Genomic DNA, 21,382 nt, shown 5'->3' with positions numbered 1-21,382 from the left:
ATCACAAAGATCCATGACGTTATGTTCTTAGAAAAAACAAACAAACAAACTTTGACAGAGATAATACAGCAAAACATTTCTGCTTTATATCTACTGTTCAGAGATTTGCATTAATTTAGGTCTTTCCATTTCATGTTACTTTTTTTTTTTCTTTAGTGTCTCAAGTTCTGTTAAGTTCCAGTTTCTGCTTGTAGTTAGTTGTTCCTTGGCTTTGTTTTGCTTTGGTCCTTTGCTTCCAAGAGCTGTTAACTGGAGACTTTAAAAATTGTTACTGTCTCTAGATAAAGTGACATAGCTTCACAGAGATCCAGATGTAACACCTGATGCTACCTCAGTGCCATTTGGGACCAGAAACCAGTGTAACTAAAACCTTATTACAAAACAAACTTAAAAAAAAAAAAAATTTGTTTGCAAGACTCTATTTCCATTAAGTTGGTTCATCTTGGTGTTTGTCCACGGTTTCTCCCCTTTTCTGTGTCTGCTGCTCTGCATTTCAAGGTATCAGGAGCAGCTGAGGTCATTTGGTCTGTTCAGCCTAGAGGAGAGGAGACTGAGGGGAGACCTCATTGCCACTACAACTTCCTTGGGAGGAAGTGAAGTATTTCCTGTTTAATTCTTCAGAGCACTCTCCACTGAATAACTGAAAACTTACTATTTTCTTCTGCTTAGAATCCTAAATTAGGGAAAGCATGGCAAGGTCAGCTGTCTGAGAGTTTTCAAAGTACTCATAGTAGGTAACACAAGCTTTAAAAAACAAACAGCAGAAATTTTGAATTCCTGCTTTAATAGAAATACAACTGGAGGACAAAACTTTGCCAGAATATTGTATGCAGTATTCAGAGTCTAAAAAAACAAAAACAACTTCAAGACTGTTTGCCAAAATCAAAACTTTTTCAACAAATTTTCAGTTACCTCTTTCATGAAATCACAGAATACGCTGCATTGGAAGGGAGCCATCAGGATCATTAAGTCCAACTCCTGGCCCTGCACAGGACACCTCATGTGTTTGAGAGCATTGCCCAAACATTTTTGAACTCAGACAGGCTTGGTCCTTTGACCACTTCCCTTGGGAACCTGTTACTCTTTCTGCCTGTTGTTTTCTTCACATATAAATTGTAATTATAATTTCTTTGTTTTACAGTTTACATAAAGTTCTAATGGATCTGCAGAATCAGCAGCTGGCCCAGTTAGCTGACTGGCTGACAAAAACAGAAGAAAGGACAAAGAAAATTGATTTGGAGCCCCTAGGTCCAGATCTAGAGGACCTAAAGCGTCAAGTAGAAGAGCATAAGGTGTGCTATGGTGTGCTTCCAAGGGCGTGAAAAACAAACTCAGTTTTTGACATTTTAAAACCTCTACTGCCATTAGAACATAACAAAGTAATATGGAATCTTGGTTTAATATTTATTGTTCTGTACAGTTAACAAGCTTTTGTAGAGTTATTTTATCACAACTCTTGAGTTTTATTCTGATATTAAAAAAAAAACCAACCCTTTATATATATAAAAAATATACTAGAATATGTGAGGCAACCATAACATCCTTTTATTACCTGGTACAATAAGAATATATCAGATTTTTTAATACCTGTGTTTTCTTCTTTTTGCATGTTGTTTTTTCCCCTTGCATGTTATAGTAGTAATGATGCAGTACTCAGACTGCATGATCTTGTTAGCACTCCTGGGACTCTGAATATTTATTTGTACAGTACTGCTTTTTAATTGTAGAAAATACTTTTTAGTAATGTATTTGATTAATGGAAAATAACAAATTCATGAATGGAATGTAAGAGAGAATTTGACCATTTTTTCCCACTTTCCATGAGGGTAATTATTTAATTGGAAAGATTGAAATCTAAGAAGAGAGATACTATATTGTGTGTAATAGCTTGGTTTCATTTACTGCGTTAAATTGTCCTGCTTCATATTAATTTAAATTGTAAAATAAATTAAGATATGTATCAATAGCGCATGGTGATGATAAAGAAACACAAAAAAGTAGAAAACAGAGATTATTTGTGAGGTCGTAGAGATTTAATGTGATAATTTTTTAATGTTTCTACATCAGTGGCTCAAAGCAGTTCATTTCCATAGTATCTTGAGAGATTTTAACACCTGATGCTTCATAGCCTGTGTCAGTACTAGTCCAGGTTTTAGAGGGCAGATCATCCTGAAAAACAATTCAAACTGAAATCAGCTTTTACAGTTCTTTTACAAAGAGGTCAAATGCTGCAAGACTTCATGATACACTAGTGTGTTAAAGATGATTTCTTTGCATTCTGATTAAGGAGTGCTACTGAAGAGGAATGCAAATTCTGCTGCTATTTGTGCTGTCCTTGCCCTGTGAGGAGACAAAGTATTTCAGTACGAGGGTTTGCTAGCTAAGCACATATTCTGACATTGAATTTTCTTTTTAAAAAAAGACAGCAGAAAATTATGAAATGGTAATTAGGAAAAGAAATGTAAAGGATTTTCAATACATGAGTACTAAGACTAGAATAACCTTATTTCTATGCATTTTATACTTGAATATTAACATAAAATGTAATCCTTTTATTTATGCAATCTCTTTATGCTACTTCTTTCTAATACTGGGAAAAGAATGTGTTTAGCTAGTATTTGAAGATTCTTAGTGAAAACATTCAGAAATCTCTCTTCCACATACTAGTTCTTCATTCTTGGTGCGTTGAGTTAGTCAACATTATTTATTTATGTGTATTACTTTTCAAATCTTTTTTTCTGTGCAAGAGACAATTTAGCTAGTATGCTGGAAAGAAAATGTTTTGAGTTTAATTTTAATTACATCTGTATTAATTTATTTTTTTTCTTATTCAGAAGTCAAAGAACAAGGTGTTTTCCACTCTTTCAATTATTGTGAGAAAGTTAATATAATTTTATTGTATGTTATATACAGCAAAACTACCTCCTATAACAAAGATTAAAACAATGGAATTTTAGTAGCACAGGTATTGCTTCATTATTAAATAAGCAAACAAAAAACCGAAACTCAACACCCCTCATATTTTCTCTGAGTCTCACCTGTCCCTGGATGTACCAGAAACAAGGTTTTGCAAATAATTCGGAGGAACCAAAAGTTAGAAGATGTAAAAGGCAATTTTGGTTTCAAATGAAACAGAATCAGAAAAGGTGATAGGTTTGGTTTGTAGTTATCCTGTCTCTGTCTCTTCTTTAGCTTTATAATTTTGACTTCCCCTCTTTACCTGTTCATTAGTAGCTAGTTTTCACTCTGTTGATTTCAAATTATGTATTCCCTCTTTGACTTAGACTTCCATACATCTGATTTCTTGATTCTACTTTTTTCTCAGTGTTGTCACAAAATATTGGTTTTGAGTTCTTGTGACTAACACTTGAGATGCTCTACTGGGTTCTGTATCAAAAAACAAGAAAAAAAAGAAAATCATTCAATAATGTATATTGGGAATGATACCCAACACGCAGACCAGACAAAGAACACAACTTTTTTTCACACTTCTCAGCATGCTGCTTAGTTCAGAAATATTTGAGATTAATATCTTGATATTACTGAAAATTTTATGAGTGGGCTGAAGTAGTGGTGAACTCTAGAAGATTTTATGTCATTAGCAAGGCACAGAGTTCTGGTGAGAAGTCTGTTGTAGTCGATATGTTTTGGAATGGTAGTTAAACATCTCAGTAAAGAACTATAGTTTTTCTGCAGTAATATTTTATGTGTTTTTCTGCTGTTGCAACTATCCCTTCCTTGTAATTTTATACAGGGAGGAAGCTACTTTTCGATAAAAGTCTGAGGACGCTTGAACTGTCTAAGTAGAATACTATTGGAAATACTTCAATTAAAAAAAAGTATGCTTTGAATTGAACTGATTTTATTATTCCAAGTTATTATTATACAATTATAGTTAATAGATTTTAAAGTTTCATTAAGTTTCCAAAAACATCTAAACTTTTTAATGCTAGGATTTTTAGTACTTCAAATTAATTGAAAATGTTAAATGAGATACTTCTTAAATGTTCAAATAGGGGTGGATTTTTCTTTGACACTTGGATGACCTAGGTAGGTATTTTTATTCACTTTCAACTACATTAAGTTGGAGTTGTGTAAGTTGTTATCCAATAGAGAGGAATTAAAAGAACTGTGGAGTTTTATGAGTTTCTGTTGTTGCTATCTCCATGCATCAACATTTATATCCATCCTACGTTTTAAGTCCTTGAAAATTTGCTTTCTCTCTAACAAACTCAGAAGAACTAGTTAGAAATTTCAATTTAAGTTATTTGAACAGAGTGTGCTCTAGCCTTGAGACTGCACTTCATAAATTCCTGTTTCAACAAGATTCTGAATACAAACAATTTTCACCAATTAATTTAATGGTAAAAATAGACACTTGGGTTTTAAAGAACAGTTCTTTACCTCAGGATAAATTGAATCTGTCTGAGGATTAGATAATGACTCACCTTTCTGGTTCATCTGTTCCATGACTTCTCAAGTCTTTCACGATGTGTGTGAGACTCCCACTTCCAAAGTACCATCCACTCCTGCACTTGCAGAGTGTTGCTAACTCTGATTTTCTTCTGGGATGCCATCTGTCAGATACTGACTAACCAGGAAATAAAAGTCACCTTGTCCCTTGCTGTAGGCTTGCAGAGCAATGTATTTATTGTTGTATGGCTTAAACAGGGGATTAAACCTGGGGGAAGCGAGCTGTGTTATACGCTCTGATCCATTAGTGCTCTTCCTTGATCAAGTGCTGGGTCATAAAATGTTGAGAAGTCTAAATTCCAGGGATGGCTCTTACAATTTTGAGTGCTTCACAGTCCTTGAGAATTGTTTTATAGTCTAGCTCTCTGAAGCAAATGGTAATCACAGGCATGAAAGTCAGAAAAAGGAGGATTCTTATATTGCCTCAGAGGCTATGCCCATGAAGGAATTAACTCTGAAATATGTGGTAAGAAATGTATGCCTTAAAAACAAAATAGTCAGTGAATTCCTTTCCTGTTGCTTATAACCACATTGTATTTTATTTTTAATTTTCAAATAAAAGATGTTTTACTAAAGTGGTTTAAAATTCATGACCTTATCTTCAGCAAAGGCTTATTTTTCATACCTAAGTGAGCTACTCTTCTTGAAAAAGCAGCAAAAAACAGTAACATGGTGAAATTCAACAAAGTTTAAAGTACAGTCAAGGTTTCTATTATGATAAGGCATATGTAGTTAGCCATGTTATTTTTCAGACTGTAACTATCACACTATATATGTACTAATTCCCAGGATGTACTCAGCTGAAGTATTCAGGACGTGATCCAGGAGTTTGATCTCCCACATTCTTTTGTTTGTTTGAAGGCACAGACACCTGAAAAGTGTCAGGCAAGATACAGACTTGGATACCTTGTGTTTTTTCCAGAGGAGTGGTATAAGACCCTCTTTGAAGTTTTATTTACACAGCACAGAACCCACAAATGTAAAGGAGTGGTTAACAACTGGAAGTTAAAAATGTACATTTAGGTTTTCATACACAGTATTTTCTTACTTTGGAGCACATTTTCTAACACATACGCTTCAATTATAGGCATTTCAAGAAGATCTGGAACAGGAACAAGTCAAGGTGAATTCTCTAACCCATATGGTAGTGGTGGTGGATGAGAACAGTGGAGACAGAGCTACTGCTGCACTGGAAGAGCAGCTTCAGGTAATGACTGAATGACAATGCTTGACTCAAAAACTTGAAATAAGAAATTTTAAAAATAAGCAAAACCAAATATTGAATGTGTACAGAGCCATAATTTTTAGACAATTCTTATCAAGAAATATTAAGATTATTATGGTTTTTCTAAAACACTCTTTTGGGAAAAGTCACAATTTACTTCCCATTATTATTCTTATGTTTCTTAGGAAGTGAAGGGAATAATCTCAACCAGTCCTTAGTTTCATTTCTCTGTTTCAGTTTTCTCTTTTCAGTATTTATGTTTTTTACAACAGTTTGTCATTTGTGTTTCTTATGAGAAGACTTTCCAGAGTACTAGAATTGGAAGATTTAGAATTTAGCAGCTACACCTTTGCAATCCAAATCTATTCTAAACTTCATTTTGGCCCAAAGCCTAAATGGTCAACAGAGAAAATTTTCCATATATTTTATTTTCTAAATACAATTAATTGATTGTCTTAAAAGCATGACACATTGGAGATACATTTGTGATAAACCTAGCAGCCAAGATATTCAAAAAAGTTTATCAGATATTAATTTACTTATAATAAAAGTTTAGTATTTAACTTACGTCTTTAACAAGTTACTATTACTGTATTATTTTTATTTCAATGCCCTTACTGTAACTTCTGAATGCAATTAAATGGATAATTAATGTTGAGATGCATTGAAGGAGGATTCTCTTGTGTTGTTCATCGGATCTCCAGGGACATTACTCAAGAAGAATCACAGTACTATGAGCAAGATTCCTTCTATTTTTCTCCTTCAGAAAGGAGAAAGTGCTTTTCCTTTATTTTCCTTCATTACTTAGGAAAGTAAAAATTTTGTGGTTTTTGTCATTAAAACCCAAGGCTTTCTCTAGAGAAGCTATCAATACATTCAGCTGGAAGGTATAGCTGTAGCACAGATAGATAACTGTTTGCTTAGTTAAATTTGGCTTATTTGTGTACCCATACCAGTAAATCAGTAATTGGTTTGGAGTTTAGAATAGGTAGTAGATGTTGGGTTAAGGTTATGAGCACTGCCACTTCAGAAATGAGTTCACTTTCTTTTGTAAGGTAACAATGCAGCCTCTACTGATCCATAATTATTACTTCTTTTTAACTTCATCGTAAGTGTCAGAGCTGTGGTGTACCTGCTCAAAATATTCTTAACCTTCCAGAATTTCTTGCCAGCTCCTTGTATACTGTTCAGTGGAATAAAACAGATTCTTTGCAAGAACATGGCTCCAGAAGCTAAGCTAAACATATAAAATGTCTTGAATGGAAAAGAAAAAAAAAAGAAATAAAAAATGGACGGGAAAAGGTTCAACCTTGGTATGCTGGTAAACAGTATGCTCTTGCACAAAGGCCTATAGTAAAGTATGACTAAAAAAAAAAAAAGAGATAAAATTGCAGATGTATTTGATATTTATGGCACTTCATGAATTAGAAGATGTACAAATGAGAATTTTTTATTGTGTGAAAAAAAAAATGAAAGGTTGGTGTACTATTAGATAATTAATCTAGTTTCACAACTTCAGAAAGACATCTGAAGAGTTAAGAGCACATCCGGTAACACAGCTACATCCCCTCTTATTACCGTGGTTGCAAAGGTACCATTATTATGCTGTGCAACATCTGTGGTCTGTGGCTGATCCATATTACAATACAACCTGAAATGGAACTCAAACATTACTGCAATACCTTAAAGAAACATAATGAATGATGAGTGTAAATGGAACACAATGGAAATACACCATACAATACGCTGTAGTAGTGGAGAAGGCATCTGATATTGGGATAAAGTGTGCCCTGCTGTTACTGTCTTTGAAAAGGTATATTCCTTGAAAGATGCTGGCAAGACAATTGCTGAGACCCCTCATCTGCAGCACATGCCTCCTCTGAGCAGAGCCTGGGGTGGTGTGTGGCAGTTCATCTGCTGTTCTGTCCCCTCCTTTGAATCACACTGTCTTACAGGAGAATCTTAAAGAAAAGCCCAATAATCCTATTGCTCTGGAAGCCAAGAATATGTATCAAGATTATAGATGTTGATAAAACCCAAACACAGATATAAATCTGTGGGGTTTAGAGTGTTAGGGAGGTGTGGAAACTTTCCTACTTTAATGTCCAGGAGAACTGACTTACCATAGACCACCTACTATCCCAGCAAAATGTTACACCTCTTTTTTTTGTGTACAGAAACTGTTTGTTTGTTTTTTTTTTTTCATATCACTTACAATCTGAATATAAGCACAGGAGATAGAACATGTTGGCAGGCACAATCATTAGAGAATTTGACAAAAAGCACAATGGAGCAAAGTTCAAAGCTTGATTATGTATCTGTCAGTCTGACTTGTAAAAGCAGAACAAAACAAGAGCATGCACTGTCAGACAAAAGAGCTTAAAAAGGCTGGCTCACTGAGGTACTAGTCAGGTTCAGACTTAGAACAATGTGAACAGTTATTTCCATGTAATTATCAAAGATGCGTTTTCCAAGCAGGTGTAATTCACTTATACCTTTCTTTTTGAGGTGGTGATTCCTGAAATATTTTCATATATATAAATATCTATCTATATATTTTTACAAGTGTCTAAATGCCAAAAATAAACTTTTAGAGATATTAAGTCTCAAAAAGGATGACAAGAATCTATACTGATCTCAAATAAACTGTATAGAAGTTCTTAAATTTTATTTCATATTCAAAAAAAAAAGTCTATTTAAGAGACAGTTAATAGCATAGAAACCAGAAGTGTCTCTTGAAACAAATTATCCATAGAAAATTTAACCTTGCTTGGAAAAAATAAGTAAGCACAGTTTCAGTGCTTCTCTTACAAACAGCTGTGACCCCAAGGTACTTTGAGAGACTACAGCTAACCTAGGTGAGTGTGACTATTAAAACTACTTTTACATTACGTTACTAACTTAATAATCAGTATGTGACAAGTTGAGAGGCTCTGGTTATGCTGCTATTGAGAGCTGACTATTTAGACTTATAACTCTGAGACCCCAATTAAACTCAATCCAAAGATTTACCAAGGCAGCTACTAAGTAAGACTCAAATCTATATTTAGTGCTGCATAATCAAAGGACAGTACTAGCAAATCTGTTGCTGTAATCTGACTCATTTCCACAGGAAAAATGTGGGAAATTATCTTCAGCCCAGAGAAATGGCTGGATAACATACCTAAGCCATGAATGCAGGGAGATTTTTTTCCTCTAATTATACCCAGTAGACAGCAGGTCCCTTGAGGACTCTTGTGGACTAGCTCAAATTAGAGGCTTCACCAGGCTCCAGGGGTCAGGGTCTGTGCTAGAAAGAGATCGGCATTAAGTGTATCAAGTGCTACTTGATGACTTATTCCCCTACTGAGGGAAAGGAACTGAGAGTGTAATTTACACAATTACATATTCATATTATTCAGGTTATTATCCTTTAAATGAAGGTGATGTATGGGTAGTTCTTGTAAAAGTACGGCAAAATAAGTGAGGAATGTTAAAGAATGAATAAACTATTTCAGTTGTCTCATTGAATACCTGTGACAAGAAGTTATCTCCTACAAACTTCAGGGATTTCCAAGACCTGCTCATGGCTGGCAAGTTGAAATTTCCTGTAAGGACAAGGGCTACTGATCCAGAAATTTCCCCTATTTACCTATAGAATAACTCACTGGTGCTTACATCCTGGCTGGGCCATCAGTAGTAGATACCCACTACAGCATCTTTTTTTTCTTCCATCCCCTTAATCCTCACCCACAGGGTGTCCAACACATCATCACTAACTGCAAGGGTTGTGCAATACAACCTCTTAAACCTCACCTGACCTGCCTGTCTGTTCTGAACATCCTGTAGTTCTCTATCCCAGAACTCCAACCTTGGGACTCGTTCTACCACATCTCACTATTACCAGCGATATCACAGCTGTGGGACCTGACCAGTGCTTCCAGTTCATCCTGTTTGTTTCTCACACTGCATGTGTTGGTGCACAAGCATTTCAGAACTACAAACACAGCTTATTGCTTCATGGTAGAAATTCTATGAATGGCCCAAATATTTTTCTTTTAAAGAATTGGTTTTGGATAATGGCAAAAACGTATTTTGAATTTCATTACTTAAAAAGTGGATAACCGTACCTTATTTGAAGAGCATCTTTCAAAAAACTCTTATTAGTTGCAGGCTTGAAGTATATTATTTCACTATTTATACATTCACTCCAGTGTTCCCAAGAGTTGTGTTGGTTTCACTCATTTTGTCCTGTTCTTGTGGTTCCTTACTTTGACCTTTTAGCAGACTAGAAATATTTTATCTTTTACTTTCTTTCAGAGACCTCTCAGTAGGAAAAAAAGTTTCTTTTGCATACAGATTTCTCTGAAAATTTGTTAGGGCTGTAAAATAGCCCTTTAAAGGGAGCAGGAGGGCATTTTGCTTGTTAGTCTGGATTCAGTGAGTTTCTCTGGAGATTTGTTTTCCCAGGTCTCGGGAACAAAACATTTGTGTGCAGCCTGAGTTCCTGGGCATCACACAGGCTACTTGCAGCATAGGCTATTTGATGTTAATAGGGAGTTAAAGCTGAGGACCATATGATTCAGTAGTAAAATACTACTTTATAAATAGACAGTCTTGACATATTTGAAACTTGAAACTTCATGTCTTAAACCTATTGAGCCAAACAGTGTGTCATGGTCTGATGGTTGTTAAGAGCTCTCATGAGAAAAATCAGCTTTAAGACAGGTCACCATATCAAAACTTTTATCAGTGGTCATTTTACTTAATTAAAATAAAAGATTTTGTCAAATTATTGAGAAAAACAAAAAACAAAAAAACCCACAACAACAAAAAAACACAAACAAACAAACAAAAAAAACCCAAAAAACTTTGTGGCTTTGAACTCATATTCTGAGAATAGTATTTTCTATTGACTCAGGAAAACCTTTTTTTGCCATGCACCTCAATGTATTTCTTAAAGTAAATGCAGAACCACATATTTGATCTTATACTCTTGAGGTTTTGGCGTTTTCTGGATGATGAAAAAAATTATTTTTCAAGGTATATCGTAGCAATAAAGGCAAGTTGATGAAGATATTACTGCAGTTGTTGAAAGCAAGTTATATTTTTCATGAAAATTGTTAACAAAAGTCAGCTGCCTGAAAGAAAGATATTTAGAAATTACTCAGGTATGAGAATTTTTATAAATTAGCTATGAGGAAGGTTATGCTTATGATTTTGAACTTGTAATTAGCAACTTAAAGAAAGGTTGATTGAATATAAAAAACTGAACGAGTGCTAGATATTGCAGATCTGTCTGTTAGGTTGTCTTCTGGGCTTGGAGAAAAAAAAAGAACAAAAATGATGAGGCTGTACTGAGCTAAACTGGAAATGTAATCAGATTCAGGAGAAATGAAACTAAATATAATACATCATTTTGTTACATTAAGATCTTTAGGTTTTCAAATCAATGAAATAAGTCAAAGTATATTTTTTTCTGAAAAGACATTAGGGCTTATGGTATACATATAATTTAACCTGTAAGGTTAATAAATACTCTTTATAAAATCCTGACATTTTTGTAAAAGGAGAAAATAATTTAAAAAGGACAATTTAGAGTAACTGTCTGAATAATTTCCTGCACTGTTCTCTGTTGTAAAATTTGTCAATTTTATTTAATGATGAGTGGATAAAATAAATGAATAAAATATGTTCTACTCTATTTCCTGGTAAGTTGAGATCTTAAATTTCCTGAGCAAGTATTTGTTTCTGTTAGTATTGAAATTAACTTTTTGAAATATTCACATTCAAAACCTGAACTTTTTTGTGTTTTTTTGAATTAGTGATCTTTGATCACATTATGTTTAATAGAAAGTAAACACTAACATTAAAATTATTTGATTTTAATGTGAAAAGAAATCACAATCTTAGATTTGCAAAATAGCTTGGTTTTGTCTAGATACAATTAGGAAAAAAAATGATTTATCCATTACAGTATTTCAAAAATATACCAAAACTGTGGTCCCCATATTAAGACTAGAAAAGGCAAAACAACTTGCTCAAAATCTACTTCGTATTGATGCAGTAACTGACTGAAAAGGAAGGCTTTTCTATTAATGTGAAACATATTTAATTTGTTTAAGAATTTACATTTTTTTAAGTTAGCATTATTTTGCTAGTTGATTGGAGATAGTTTTCATTTTTCTAAATTGGGACAAGATCTAATATGATATTACTCAATGGCATGGCAGCTGACTATTTAGTCTGAAATATTTTTTATGGTTTTAGTGTCCACTCAGTGAAAAATGTTGTATCTGCTGACTTTTTACTTTGACATAAAATTTTAAAGCAAATTCAATTGGCATTCTGAAATTTTACCTTTCATTTACTAGAAAGTGAAAAAAAATTTTTTTCTTTCCTTGTAGAAAATACAGTACTTATTTCAATCTCTTTGTTTTAAAAATCCACCACTTCGATGCTGCATTTCTGCCAAAATTAAATTATAATCTCTATGTAAAATATGTAAACATGAAAAGTATAGAATCATATAATATTTCAATTTATAAGGGACCCATAATAATCATAAAATGAATACATAAATATAAAAAAAGGAAGAAAATATTATCCTTTCGTCTGGATGTGCTTTTGAAGTAGATAAAAAGTAAGTATGCAGTAGTATAGAATATCTTTCAGATTTTATAAGGGGTTTTTTTGTTGCTTTTTGTTTGTTTATTTTGGGGGAACAGATGAATAATTTGCATATTATGTTCAGGGGAAATTAAGTCATTGTAAATCATTGCAATAATTGTTTTATATTGTGTTGCTCTATCATAGCAGTATCATATCTCCTCCAACTTAAGCATTATTTAATAAAGACTAGTAGAGTATTTAAAAGAAAGTAATAATGTAATAAATAGCATATGGTACAAATACCTGGGAAACCTGTGTGATGGTGTGCTGGTGTGTTAGCCTATGAGTTGGGGGATTTTCCACTGCAATATTTTAAAAGACATAGGAACTTTGTTCAACTGTACTGACGAGTGCAACTTAAAAACCAAATACTTTTTTCTTTAACCACATCTTTGAATCATCATAATCCTGTTTCAAGCCATTGGCATCATAAAGTTTTGAAACTGAGGAGTTTTTTGAAAGTATAGTACCAGAGACTTAATAGAAAGCTGTGTCTGTGGATTAGTGTGAAAATCCTCTGGTTTGGGATCTATTGTTTTCCTATTCTCTCCACTTCGGGTTTTTTTTAAATAGTGTGAACATCCATTTCAGTTTGATATGCAACATATTTGAAGGGCATAAGACTGAAGAAAGTGAATTAGGAAAGTGTTTTCATAAAAAAAAATGAAGCTCTTGCCTTGCTTAGGGGGAAAAAAAGTAAACCAGTGCAAACCTTTCTTTTGTGTTTCTTTCTAGCACTTTGGAAAACGATGGGCAGCAATCTGCAGATGGACGGAAGACCGATGGGTCCTTCTGCAAGATATTCTTCGTAAATGGCAGCATTTTGCAGAAGAGCAGGTAAGTAGTTTTTCGCAGTTACAAATTGGAATGTTCTTTGAAATATTGCACTAGGAAAGGCCTGAATGAAGCTTTTTCTCTCCAATTTGATTTCAGTGCCTTTTTGATGCGTGGCTTACTGAGAAAGAGGATGCTGTGACCAAAATTCGTACAACTGGCTTTGAAGATCAAAATGAAATGCTGACCAATCTAAGCAAATTAGCTGTATGTATTTCTCATTCTTCTATTTTATATTCAACTTTTTTAATGTGACTCTGAATGCATGTGGCTTTATCCCATTCTCAGACCATATGGTCTAACAGAACAGCTGTTTCACACTTTGGGAGTGGACATCGACTCTTGTGGATGAAATAGTTTGGTCCATAGCCTTACTAACAAAGGAACCAATAGATACAGATGTTTTTCTTGATTGCCTCTGAAGTCAAAAGCTTATGAACTAAAATAGAATCTGAGTGTCTTAAAAGTATGCATATTTTTATACTGAAAGTTTCTATGTTGATACTGTCGGTGTATATGTTATGTGTGAGACAGAGTTTATGTGCATATGTGCAAAGACATATGCATGAGACATAAAGCAAACCCTGTTAAACATCCCTTGCACTTGAAAAACCTAAAGGCTTAAAGTTGTGAGATGTTGAAATTAGTATTACTTTACAACTAGATCTGAACATCAGAAATCTAGTTACATGCACAAAAAGCACCCTTTTCAACGTGCCTTCTACGTCACTCTTCAGGAGATACTCTGCCATGCATTGTCTTTATGGAGGGAATATAAGTCTGACTGGCCTAGAAAGATGGTGTGCCTGCAGAGGTGAAAAACTTGTCACAGCATAGACTTGCCAATGGTTTCATAGCAGTAAGATATTTGTAAAGAAAATTATATGGTATGTGCTTTTTTTGTATGTAATGATGAATATCTGTGCACTTAGAGGAAAGGAAACAGTTATGTAAAAGCTTTGGTTAAAATAGGCAAATTATTAAAAAGGAACATAATTGGTAAAATTCTGTTTAAACAGAGATATTATTGTGGGGTTTTTTCAAATGGGGGAGGAGATTCTCCTAGTCATTATTTTAAGACTTGTTTTTTCAGCTTACTAGAATTTTTAAGGAATGAAGAATTCTCCATCTATTATTAATGACCTATTATTAATTGTTTGTGAATAAAAATTATGTTAATATACTTATTAATAATTAATTGTGTATTCTTTATTAATTATTATTGACTATACATATATTGGTTATGTATATATAAGGCTCAAACGTAGATTTGCAAAAAATAATTTAGGATTTACATCTTTCTTATCATTCTGTATTAAAAGTAGAAACACTCAGGCTTTGGGTCAATAAAAATACCATGATGTTTCTGAAGTTTAAGTGATGTTTTTAAAATTTACTCTATTTTATCCTCTCATATACAAATGCATAAATTTTTAATAAAATAATCTTATGGATTGACTATTTAATTTCTAACTATATGCTGTCTGGTCCAGAATTCACAGTAAATATCCTTTTGCTCTGTAGAATGACTAAATATTTATTAGTTTTTGATTTTTTTTCCAAAAGTCAAGACCCAAAAGGTTGATTTTTAGTGTAATCTTAAAACACTGTAATTACTATGCTACTATATGTAGGCTTCTTTTCCTCCTTAAGGATTAATGAAAATATGCATTTAGAAGTACAAACTTGGATTTTGAATAAAGATTACTTAGGATTAAGTAAACTTTCTAAAGGAAGGAAACTTCATGTAATCAGTTGTTGCCTCGGAATATATACTTGTTGGAAATTCTAGGAGTCTAACATGTAAGGAGTCTTGAAGTTGACCTCAAGCCAGGTTTTATTAATGCATAACAAATTAGAGGAAACTGAGGATGCTTTAGAGCAGCCTCATGAAGAAAAATATATTATATGAAATTCAAATTTATTCAGTAAATTAGTACTTTTGGATTTCAGAAGGTTGCTAGAGGAAATAGGTACTGAGGGTGGAAATGTTTATCACAAATTGTGAAGTAGCAGACTATTAATGGTTTGCAAGAGTCAAGGATAGAACAACTTTGGATACCTTTCAGAATTGCTTTAAAACACAATGAGAAGAGGGAAACACTTGAGTAGTATTTTCAAAAATTTGATTAATTAAATAAATACAGACTCTTATGAAGTTAAAATATTGTACCAGCTTAAATTGTTAAACATTATTGTCATGAAATCATTGTGGTCTTCCATGAAACTGAATGAAAATAGAGTAAATAAAGTTATTTCCACATTGCCCTGAACCTCAACAAGAATCACGTCATCCTTAACAGAAAGGGTGGGTTTATTAATAGCAACTTCATCTTTTTTACACATATGTGACCTTAATTTTTTTTACAAACAGTTGATTCATAATGCAATAGTTTAGTTATTTGAATGTTGGTGGTATGCTGGAGGAACAGTGCCTCTCCTGTGTCTTTGATTTGTAGCAGAAAAACGTTTACTTTAGAATTCCTCTGCTTTTAGATCTAGTAGCACCCATCTCCAAGTTCCAGTGAATATGTATTTTTACATTCACACAATGCCAAATTGTCAGGAGTTTTATGTTTGAAAATTTGCTATTTTGGTCTTATCTGAATCACAGGGAATTTGTGCATGGCGCACGTGAAATTTTTTTTTTCACAGAATATATTCTTCTGCTCTTGGACTGGCTTTTAGAAATAGGGAAAAATGGGATCCTGCTATCCTGACCCTGACATGCACATCAGGCCTGTCTTTTGGTTGTTGTTTATTTTGGGCGTAGACATGTGTTTGAATGTAGAGAAGAAGAAATTGTCATTAAGAACCAATGTTATAACTAGGCCAGCTTTTTCATGAACTATTAAAGTTAGTCTGTGAGGCAATGAAAATATATTCTTTCAATAATATGAATGTGTTTATATTTTTAGTGATATGAAATAAGAAATTACAACATTAGTTTTTCCTGTTAGACCTTAAGAATTTTGAGTTTGATATTATGGTATGGCATAAGAGCTTCCAGTCTATTTTTCCTGCCCCTCTTATATGTAGAACTTGACAAGATTAAGGTCTTTTTCTTTAGGCAATCTCTTAAACCTGAAGGAAATTTCTCAAGTTATTTTATTAAACTATTTAGCATTACGACTGTTGATTTGAAATTCTACAACCCTCCTACAAGGCCCTAAGCGTTTTAAAGTGACTGAACTGAAATAGGTCTGTTGAACAGCAGGCTCCAGTGTGGGCTCTCCACAGAGTCGCAGCTTCTTCCAGAGCACATCCCCCTGCTCCGGCGTGGGGTCCTCCCCAGGCTGCAGTGGGTTCTGCCACGGAGCTCCGTGGGGTGCAGGGGCACAGCTGCCTCATGGTGGTCTGCACCGTGGGCTGCTGGCAAATCTCTGCTCCAGTGCCTGGAGCACCTCCTCCTTCTCTGGCCTCAGTGTCTGCAGGGATGTTTCACAGTTTTTCTCACTCCTCTCTCCTACAGCTGCTGCACAGCATTTTTACCCTTTCTTAATGATTTTACCACAGAGACACTGTCAGAGTTACTGATGGGCTCAGCTTTGGGCAGTGGTGGGTCTGTTTTGGAGCCATCTGAAATTGGTTTTATCCATCATGAAGGCGGCTCCTGGTGTCGTCTCAAAAAACCCAACTTTGCAGCTCCCCTGCTGCCAAAATCTTGCCATGTAAACCTGGTACAGATGTTGTCCCCCATTTTTTCCCTCAGCATTAGTAGTTATATTTTCATTGTTACTAGAATAAATATATTTTGAGCAGTGTAGTAATTCACCCAGATCTAGTATTGGGATAAAATTGATATCAAGTCAGTTAAATTTCTTCTTAATTTATACACTGGATATGTAATATCTGTAAGAATTTTTATTCGGATAAAATTGGTTTTCCCAAGAAAATTTTTTGTTTTACTAATCTCCAGTGGTTTGTTTCAAAGGATTTATTCAGTATTTGTACGTGAAAATTTATCTTCTTTGTCATTAACTCCCTTCTGGGATCTTCTTAGTCTAAAGGTCAAAAAAACTGTTGAGTCTTTACTACCTTGTGCATATATTGACTTTTGTCCTTTTTTTTTTTTTTTTCCCTGATGTTGGTGGGTAGCTACTCTAGTTCTAAAAATATTTCCTTAAAACAACTCTTAGTTTTCCACCCACCATTTGTTTGCTGGCATTATAATTGTCTTTGAATTCTTACACAAGGCAAATGGTGAAACAGGGCATGGACTAAGCTGGAAGATTTGATAAATTGAAAATGTAGAACTGAGGTGAAATTTTACTGTCACGTATGACAGTATGACACAGGCTTGATAGAGTGTTTTCATGTCCTGTGCCTACATTTTGTAATCTGTAAGAGTTTTTGTTTTAGTTTGGTTTTTGGTTGGGTTTTTGTTTGTTTGTTTTTGTGTGGTTTTGTTTGTTTGTTTGTTTGTGGTTTTTTTATAAAAAATATTGAGAGTTACTGCAAAAGTATGCAAGATATATCTCTAACTATTTTTAATAAATTTCCATTATATAGAGTTAAATCTTCTGCTTCACCTAATGCAATTCTCTTTTTACTTATTATAGAAAATAAATTAGATATTACACTGTTTTTTTACTGGAATAAATCTCTTAGTACCTGAAAAATTACAGTGGACCTTGCTGGCTATATTATTACAATGAACAAAGAAAGTTTTTGATGATGTTTAGGAAAAGAAGAACAGTAATAATTAAAATGTTAAAATCAATAAAATAGTAAAAGTACTTTAACAACAAATAAGGAAATCACTTTATAATGTTCAAATGTCAGGGTTTACAGTATGGACTTGACAGAAGTTCTGGCTGATATATTTGATAATAATTTCATAAAAGAAACTCCCATTGATTGACTTACAGATTGATAAATTATATATTTTGTGGCTGGTATTAGTATTTTAGGTCTTGAGCATTGGGATTTTTAGTCTATTCTTGTATTGGGGAAAAAAAATAGAGCATATTTTTGGTTATTATGGCCCATTGACAGGTTTTCATTAAAGAAATGTGAAAACAGAATCCCCCAGTATAGTTTTAGAGGTTGACTGTATCTATCACAAAAGCATATTAGACCATAGTGAGCAGTATCTTTGACATGGAAAGTTTTAGCGTCCTTCTCTTTCTAGTGTTTCACTTTCTACTTGTGCTTCTTGTATCTTGGACTGATGCTGAACTCACAGGTTGCAGCTTTTGTGAGCTGGAGGGGTTGGAAATAAAAGTTCTGTTGAGAATTAACTAATGTTTCACAGGGTACCATTTCTTTTATTATTTTAGTCAGTGCATGTTGTGGCTTCCACATGAGCTTTTTCTGACATTGTAGGCAAAGAAGAAGGTATATTTTGCATATATAGCAATGCTTGAAATTTAAGATGATAAGCTGTTTTTCATCTACTTTCCTGCATCTGTTACATCTCCCACTATACAAACTGATTCTTGAATATAAAGTTAGCTTCTGTTTCTTAGGGATGTACCAGTTTTAATTTTGGTATTAGCTGTAACTAACATTAGTAATTATGATGCTTCATACCGCATCTGATTAGAAACAGTACTAATTACAAAGACTACAAATTTTTCTTTTACTGAGCTGTATTTTTGATTACAGTTTTGGATTATATTTCTATACGAAATGATATGTAGACTAAATTCTGTTGTTTAACCACTTGTTTAATTCTCCCTTTCATGCCTTGGGGATTAGAAAGCAATCCGCAGCTGCACAGAGAGATCAAAATTTGGCCATGGTTAGCACAGATCAGGGTGTAGAGAATGAATACTTAAGGAATGGAAATCAATGGAGTAAACCAGTTGAGGCTTGGAAAACTAAACCCAGCTAAGAACTGGAGCTATGGATGATTCTTGGATCTGTGAATATCCTACTTCACAGACAGGTTTCCGTGTATAGATCTCGGGAATTCCAAGATCCCTTGGCAGTTTACTATAATAGAGGTGGGAAGACTGTTTAGCATCCATGGGTTCAAGCTGTGAGGCAGCTTGAGCTTTGAGCTTTGGGGTTTTTTTTAATCCTGGTTTGGGGTCAAATATTATTTTTCTAGGAAATGTGGTTTCTTTTTTTTTTCCCCACAGGGAGTTTTAATATGCAATATATAACAAAGTATGTCGAAACTTTAAAGACACATTGTTTGACATGTTGATATAGTTGTTAACATTGATGCAGTTTTAAGGTTACTAGTGTCACACAACTGTTCGCTTTTTGATTTATGTGACCACCTGAGGCATGCTGTGATGTCCGGAGTTGCTCCACCTGCTATGTTATATTGCTTTTTGAAGTGCACTGTGTCCACTCCACTACATCAGCTCTGCCAGCAGTTTTTACAGTAATAGCAGCATGGAAGTATAGGAGCCCTTAGCCATTTTCTATTCTTTATGATGCTCTCTTTAGGATTTCTTTTTCTAAGCTTGTTGGATTTAGTTTTTGTGGATTTTTTTTGGTGTATGATTTACCGTTCTTCCTTCTGTTACTTTGTTTAACAGATCCTAAAAGGAGATCTAGAAATGAAAAGGCAAATGATGAGTAAGCTGAAGTTTCTCAGCCAAGATCTCCTTGTAGCTGTGAAAAATAAAGCAGTGGCTCAAAAGCTGGAAAGTCGTCTTGAAAATTTTGCCCAGCGCTGGGATAGCCTTGTGCAGAAGGTGGAGAGCAATTCTAAACAGGTTTGTGAAAACCATAGTTTTATCAGTTTTATCCTTTGACAGTCAAATGCTTGAAGTAGTTTTAGTGCTGTTTGTCATCTTGTTTTAATTTTTTTTCCCTGCATGATTGCTTAAGATGTATTTTATTTTTAGGACAGTATAATTTAAGTGCAATATAACTTTCCAGAATTTTATTTATCTCTTTAGTTTTTAATCTGTCTTTATAATGTTGATTACTTTCTTGGGTTGTTAACTATGTTTTCAGGAATGATACAATCTGTAATGAAAACACTCTTTCCAGTTAATTTATTTTTAACCTATAATAATACACTTTTTTAATGGTTGTCTCTGTGGAATAGCACTTAGTCTGAAATTACTGTAAGAACTGTCTGCTAGTTAAAGTGAAAATTTTTCTTTTTTTCAACAGTAAAAGTTTATAATCGATTGCTGTTTTACTTCTGCATATGTTATGCTGATTTACAGATTAAAAAGAGAGGCCACAAAAAAGAGAAGCTCTTAGAAAAATAAAGAAATCAATCCATACCTGTAATAAAGTGCCAATGAAAAAAATATAATGTACTGTTATTTTGACCACTTTATGTTAATTTTAATGTAGTAAAGAAAGAAATTGAGGTTTTAAACCAGATAAATTCAGCGCTCTGGTGTAGCACCAAACCCAAATCCAATTATTTTGCCTAGCCTTCTGTCAGCATCTTTTTCTTATTGAATTTAAACCTAAATCAGCTCGCTTTTCCCATTCCATTGTCTCACTAATATTGAGTTATTTCTGTGCTATCATTGTATGACTGGTGAAATGGAAATGGGCATTAAGACTTTTTAATGATAACACAGAGCAGAATGTTGCAGCCATACACCTCTATCCTGTCCATAGAGGATGTCTCAAAGTTCTGGACAGTTTAGTTCAATTCCCTTGACAATGCTACCCCTTTTTGTTGCTGTATATTAATAATTCTACCAACTTAAATCTTGTTAATTAAATAAAAACTGCTATACTTCCTGTAGTGATCTGAATACCTCTCAATAACCTTACTTTCAACTCATACTCTGATCATAGAATCCTAGAATCAGATGGGTTGGAAAGGACCTCTGAGATCATCAAGTACAACCCTTGATCCAACACCACCACAGTTACTAAACTATGGCACTCAGTGCCACATCCAGTCTCTTCTTAAACATCTCCAGGGACAGAGAATCCACCACCTCCCTGGGCAGCCCATTCCAATGCCTGATCACCCTCTCTGTAAAGAATTTCTTCTTAATATCCAACCTCAACCTCGCCTGGCAGAGCTTGAGACCATTCTCTCTTGTCTTACTGATGGCTGCCTGGGAAAAGAGACCAACCCCCACCTGGCTACAACCTCCTTTCGGGGAGTTGTAGAGAGTGATAGTTCACTCTGTGGTAGTTGGGAAAAATCAGTTGAAGTTGGAAGAATCAGTTTAGGAAAATGGAAAGGAGGAAAACAGGGGGAAGGACACAATTTCACTTAGTAATAGAAGTTTGTGCTACACAGCATTTATGAGT

General features: G+C 34.1%; 1 protein-coding gene across 10 annotated transcripts in view; it reads left to right on the top strand.

Annotated features, from left to right (window-relative positions):
• The window catches only part of DMD (dystrophin), a 1,047,400-nt gene that overhangs the window by 347,264 nt on the left and 678,754 nt on the right, over positions 1–21,382 (top strand). For all 10 annotated transcript variants that reach the window (XM_050333288.1, XM_050333286.1, XM_050333290.1 and 7 more), the window contains 5 exons: positions 1,142–1,292; positions 5,561–5,680; positions 13,085–13,186; positions 13,283–13,390; positions 19,681–19,860. In XM_050333288.1, coding sequence (XP_050189245.1) covers positions 1,142–1,292; positions 5,561–5,680; positions 13,085–13,186; positions 13,283–13,390; positions 19,681–19,860 — 661 coding nt within the window. The remainder of the gene's footprint in view (positions 1–1,141; positions 1,293–5,560; positions 5,681–13,084; positions 13,187–13,282; positions 13,391–19,680; positions 19,861–21,382) is intronic.

The sequence above is a fragment of the Myiozetetes cayanensis genome, unplaced genomic scaffold (genome assembly GCF_022539395.1).
Source record: "Myiozetetes cayanensis isolate MyiCay16 unplaced genomic scaffold, myiCay2020 scf5-8, whole genome shotgun sequence".
In the NCBI taxonomy this organism is placed as follows: Eukaryota; Metazoa; Chordata; class Aves; order Passeriformes; family Tyrannidae; genus Myiozetetes; species Myiozetetes cayanensis.
This window is presented reverse-complemented; position numbering and strand designations above follow the sequence as displayed.